Source organism: Pinus tabuliformis, chromosome 5_1 (genome assembly GCF_031772625.1).
Source record: "Pinus tabuliformis cultivar Carrire ecotype Pingquan chromosome 5_1, CPIR1, whole genome shotgun sequence".
Lineage (NCBI taxonomy): Eukaryota > Viridiplantae > Streptophyta > Pinopsida > Pinales > Pinaceae > Pinus > Pinus tabuliformis.
This window is the reverse complement of record NC_142305.1, coordinates 923,557,477-923,563,711: the sequence shown is the minus strand read 5'-3', so window position 1 is coordinate 923,563,711 and position 6,235 is coordinate 923,557,477. Positions and strand designations below refer to the sequence as shown.

At 34.1% G+C, this 6,235-nt stretch overlaps 1 protein-coding gene across 1 annotated transcript; it reads right to left on the bottom strand.

Annotated features, from left to right (window-relative positions):
* Nucleotides 1-213: 213 nt before the first annotated feature.
* Nucleotides 214-5,063, bottom strand: CYP87A2 (cytochrome P450, family 87, subfamily A, polypeptide 2). Its single transcript, XM_089431601.1, has 9 exons — nucleotides 4,666-5,063; nucleotides 3,597-3,918; nucleotides 3,324-3,485; nucleotides 2,714-2,968; nucleotides 2,512-2,601; nucleotides 2,345-2,423; nucleotides 1,438-1,544; nucleotides 1,213-1,340; nucleotides 214-813 (listed from the first exon to the last, which is right to left on the bottom strand). Exons 1-9 carry the CDS (start codon nucleotides 4,926-4,928, stop codon nucleotides 696-698), a joined length of 1,524 nt encoding a protein of 507 aa, XP_089287727.1. The 5' UTR covers nucleotides 4,929-5,063; the 3' UTR covers nucleotides 214-695.
* Nucleotides 5,064-6,235: the final 1,172 nt, after the last annotated feature.

The window sequence follows — 6,235 nt, the reverse complement described above, 5'->3', positions numbered from 1 at the left end:
AAATAATTTTCACATTAATAACATACCTAACATTAAAATGCAAAATATTCTGCTGCATCATCAAATTAGAACAAAGAAAAGTTTTCATTAATAACCCAGTTAATTAATAAAATATTAAAATTAATCACTAATAAACAACCAAAACAGCCATTTGAGATTGGCCCTAGATCTTCTGTATATAGAAATGTTAACCTTCAATTTTTTCCGCATAAATAAGATCAATTAATTTCATTATAATATTATTTAAATTTGGATATATTATACTTCTAAATTTGTTCCCCCGTCTTTGGACAAACACCAGGTAATATCCCCTTTCATATATTTTTAAAGATTTAGATCATATATTATATTTGGAGAAATATGATGTTCAAATCTTTTGGTTTTCCGATACATATCCCCCTCGGATTTACCAGAGGAATCGTTCTTCATCGGTCGTTCATTCGACGACAACAATCTAAAGGATGGTGGACTTGTTTACAATAACAAATTCGACACTGGACACCTCTCCATTCCTAAAGAATTTCCATATATCACCTTCCTTTCTTTTATAATTTGGCTGCCAATTGGTATTTGGTTTTCAAATCCAAAGCCAAATCCAACTTCAAATTTGCAGAGCACAGAGTTTTGCTTTCAACCTACGAAAAAAAATGGAAATCGTAATTTTGCTGTATACAAAAAAACCAGATGCTTCCTTTTCATAATTCGCCATTTCCAGTCGCAGTGCGTTGTTTTGACTGGAGATGGATGTGATATCCATTGGGAAAGGATAGACCTGGCGTTCTTCGAATCTCTCCGCCTTTCACGCCCTTCCACCTGGGAAATCATTACAATAAGGAAAAAAAATGTTATCTAAACAGGTTAGGTTTTAGATTTGTTGGGCCATTTTTGGGATCACATCTCTTTTCTTTCTTTTTAACATAGATTTATTAAAAAAAAAATCTAATTTTTTTATAATTTTTTAATATTTATTTTAATTTTGATGACGAATAGACATCTTTACACATTAAACTATAAAATAAACCTCTAAACTCACAAATAAACCAATATTAAACTCTAATACAATAATAGAGTTCAGGTTTCTGATGAAGATTGTGAGAGATTTTTCAGCGAAAATCACATAAAGTATCATTTGTGGACGCTTTTCGAACCAACTCCTGTGATCCAATACAATACTTTTTTTTGTCCAGCACTTAACTCTAATACAATACTTACTTGTATTTTGTAACCAGACAAAACAGAAACACGGCCATTTGCAGTCTGGTGAAGTCAGTTCCTACGCAGAACCTCATTCCACCTCCAAATGGTATGAAATACTTGGCAATCGCGTTGGAATCCATGTTCTGTAACGACACACGAGTTCTGTTGAGTCTCATGAATATACTAGTGAATATCTAGCAGTACTTAATTCCTGAATAATGTAGGTATGTAAAAACTCACCTGCCATCGCCAGGGGTTGAATGCCAGGGGATCTGGGTATACAATCGGGTCGAGGTGAAGAGAAGTTGGGCACACCATGACAGCCCACCCTGCGGGAATAGTATATCCTGCAACATTGACAAGAAAATATCAAATATGTGTAACATTTTGCCATTCATCCACCACAAAATCTTATATCAAATTGCTTTAGAATTAAAGCTAAAGGAATTAATATTTAATTCGATTGTAGATTTTTTAACAATAGTTTATTTTAATATTCATATCTGTTTCAAATGGTCATAAAAATTAGTATAAATCTATTTTAAGTAAGAATTTAATATAAGCTAAAAAATCAAATTTCTTCATGTGTAATTTATAGATTCAAATTTCTTCACGCTGTTGTCTTATTTTTCATTATTTAAATTGTATTTTTAAATGCTAAATTATATATATCTATATATCTATATATATATATATATATATAAACGTTTTAACCATAAAAACTTAATTTTTCATGATATATATACAATTGACAATAAATATTTTACATAACATATACATCCAACATTTTTATGAGGCAAATTAAAATGATTTTTTATTATTAACATATTTTAAAGTATATATGAATATTAATTTGTATTAAAATAATTAATTTATCAATAACTAAATTATAAGATTTTAACGTTTTACTCACACATTTTCTTTACTTCTAATTATTTAACAATATATTCATTTTATTTTTTTTATTATAGCCATCTAATTTTTAACTTTCATTTTTATTTTAAAAGAGATGGATGGACAGACAAACTTACACATGTTTCACTAAGCCGTAGAATGAACTCTCTATTCAATAAACCTCTCCGCTCAATAAAATAATTACTAAACTTGACTCGATTACAGATTCCTAAAAAATTATGCAATAACTCACCTTTAATATTAACCTCTGTTTTTGCTTTTCTGAATATTCCGGGTACAATGTTTGCGAGTCTTACAGTCTCGTTTATTACCTGCAATAGGACATACACAAGCATACTTATCATGGGTAGAATTGGATTGTGTTCCATCCTATAGCAAGTCCTAATTTTTGAGTCTTACGTTAGAGGTAAATGTCATGGACTTGTATTCTTTCCAAGTGAGATTGGAGTTCTTGTGCTCCCTCTTTGCAAGAATGGCTTCATGTTCTTCCTGGAGACATGATCAGTAACAAATTACTTGTATAAATTTGAATACCTATATGAATTCATTTGGTAGAGATCACAAATACTGCAGAGAATTAAACAGTATAGCATGGGTGTACCGTTAGTTGCTGGAGTGCTGCTGGGTGGTCAGTAAGAAACTTGATTGCCAAAGTTAAAGCCAGGGAGGTGGTTTCAAAGCTGGCAAACAGAAGAACAAACATCAAGTCTAATGCCATTTCCTTGGTTAAAGGTGATCCCTCCTTATCCAGCTCAGCCACCACATAGTCAAAGAAATCTCCATGTTTTCTTTGTGGCTTTTCCTCTCTTCTTTCCTCCAGCATTTTGTTCAGCATTGCCATCGCCCTGGCTCGCCCCTGAGACACACACACATACATTATCAGTAATGTTTGAAGCCAGTAGATTAACCCCAAAACAATCCATTCAAATATGTTGTTTTGATTTAATTGTTTAAAGTTACAAGATCAAATAGAAACAAAAACCCTAAAAATAGATATGCTAAGCTTATCTCACACATACATCACTTAACCTTTCTAAATTAGAACTCTAACCTGACTGACACATCTTAAATTTAGAATATCTCTAAACTGAGTGAAATTGCATCCTAACTATAAGTGGGAGTAATTATCTCCAACAATGATTAGTAGTGGTAAAGAAACCAGTAGATTAACCAAATTGATTGATTGGTACTTTTGTTTTTTTAATTTATACCTTCAAGCATTGATTGTAAGCTGTCCCAGGTATATTCAATGGAAATGATATCAATCCCTGGATAAATGCCTGGAAGTTATTTCTAAGGCAGGTACCGGGAGTTTCTTTTTGTGGGTCGTAAGTGTAACTGATGAGCTTTTTAGCAGTAAGGTCAAAAATAATCTGCAGAATGATGACAAAAGTATTAGATTTGAACTAGAGTTCTAAATATTTTTACACTAAAATCTGTGAAATGAGTCAAACATCAATGGATTGTTAGGCAAAGTTAGTTACAGAAGCAGTTGCTTCTTTGATGTCGACAACACGGTCGTGCCAATCGCGGGTCTTGGCGAGCAGATTGAGCTCCACTTCTGGCAGAAGCTTTTCTTTGAGATTCTCAGGACCCACCAATGTCAAAACCATATTGCGAAGATACTTGTAGAGATGACCGTGGATTGATCCAACATTTTGTTCCCCAAATACTTTTGTGAAGGTGTCGGGGTACCAACTTTGAAACAGGCGACCCTCCTGTTGGAATACTAGCTGATTCACGTCTGGGTCGGTGGACACCACCACTGGCCTTCCCACTAAGCTCGTCTTGAAAATAGGCCCATATCTGCAATATTGCAAACATTCATTTAGCATTACACATTTTGAATTCTGCATATTTTAATTGCATTCATCATTCATTCTATCCTTTTGATAATGAATTATATTGGCTGGTTAAAAACCTGGGCAGTTATAATTATAACTATAGTTTTTATGATGAATCACATTGACTTTATTCATTTTATATTTTTGATGATAAATCATATTGACTTAATTTTATTTTCTTGAGGATGAATCATATTAGTTGGTTTGAAACTTCGACCAAATCTTTAGTTGGTTTGAAACTTCGACCAAATCTTAATGATGTGATTAATCTGAAAGACATTTATCTTAATTCATTCTATGGTTTTGATGTGAATCACACATAATGATGAATCACATTGACTTCATTCATTCTATCGCTTTGATGATGAACTATTCTGGCTGGTTCCAAACATTAGTACAAATAAATTAATGTAATGACTATTGTCCTAATGATGAATCATATTGGTTTCATTGGCTTCATTCATTCTATGGCCCTGATGATAAATAACATTGATTCCATTTATTCTATTGTCTGGATGATGAATCATTTTGGCTAGTTTTAAACAACAAAACAAATAAATCACATTAGCTGATTTGAAACATCAAAACAAATAAATTAATGTAATAGTTATCTTTCATTCCAAAAGTTAACACAAATAAATTAATTGGATGAATCCGAAGAAATCAATTCTGCAGATATGCATGCATTGCATGAGTGTTCAGCGCTTACCTTAGTTTTCGCTGCTTGACAAAGGGAGGAACGTCGAAGGAGTCATTGGGCGCAAAGAATTGCAATGTTTCTCCAAGGATTGGGAGACCCAAGCTACCAGGAGGCAGATTCATTTTATTGCGGGAGCCATATTTGCTGTTTCGAGGCAGTGGGAACCACAACCTCGTCCTGGACTTGCAAATTAGTTTGGAATACAATAACAGCACCCCCTTGAAGCAAAGGCCCGTGAAAAGTGAAAGCAGCAGCAGAACCCACATATCCATATCTCTGGTTCAGCAGCAGGCTCAACACAAACAGTACAGCACAGGTAAAGGACCTTGGCAACCAACTGGTGACTGCACCTACTACCTACTACTACTTGTTAATATAATAATCTTCGAATACAAGGACTGGGTCTTCTCTAAAGGAGCAGCAGACACACAGAATCTAATGTTTAAGAGACTCACGCACACAACTGTCCTTGTGCAACCGACTGCATGTGCAGCCTCGCTTCTCAGCTCGTCTAGCCGTTTCTCTTTTTCTAGGCGTTGCCACCTTACAGTGTCATCCACATTTTTATATATAAATACAGAGAGATAGCTCAGCAGTGAGCTCACCATCTGTCTTGTAAATCAAGAACTCCCCTCAAGATGGCTTTAACCAGGCCTTTAGGGCCACACAGTGACGCTTTTTGAAAATAAAAAGCGAGTGGCATGCCATGGCCATGAAATCGGGAACTGAATTAGGAATACAAGACAAAGCATCTTTTTCACAATGATGCTTCCTCCCTCCTTCCTCTCTCTCACAGAGTGGCTTTTTGAGGACATGCAATTATGTGATGGCATGTGGAAAAAGCCATTGTTTAGTGTTTACATATCCCCCAATGCAATGCATCAATCCCTAATGACTTGTCTCCTTGCCCCACCTCCTGGTACATTCCCCAAGAACTAAACTATTTCCTCCACCTTTTACATTGAAATTTGTTTTCAACCAATAACAATCATCAAAAAGACCATTCCATCTCTTCTAGGGCCTGCATGCCAAAGTCAAATGATAATATAATAAAGGTTACAATAGAGTTTTCACAGCTCACACAGCTCAGCTCAGCTAAGCATGTCAATAAAATTTGCCATCCAATTTTAATAATTCTCATCCTTTATATTCGTGCGTTACCATACCCCTATTTATTTAATGTACTAAGTTGGCATCAACCATTTCATCCTCAAAGTTTGTGCCCACTTCCACTTGTAGAAATATGTGTCATACGAGTTGCTTTCATGAATATTATCTTATTACCCACATGTGATATATGCAATATGAGTTGCTTTCACAAATAGGTAGGTGCACATATATTATACTTATATGATGTTTCTGGGATGTGTTCCCTAAAGTTAATCTATTATCTTATTTCTTTTCTAATTAATATATGAGTTGCCAATATTCATTATTGGTACACATGAATGCTACGTTAGATACTATATAAAATATAAATTATTGATTCTCCATCAGATATGGAATGTTAATGACAACCAATCTTTTTTGGTCATATCAATCCAACTAATTTTAATATAACAAATACCTGTTTCGAGCT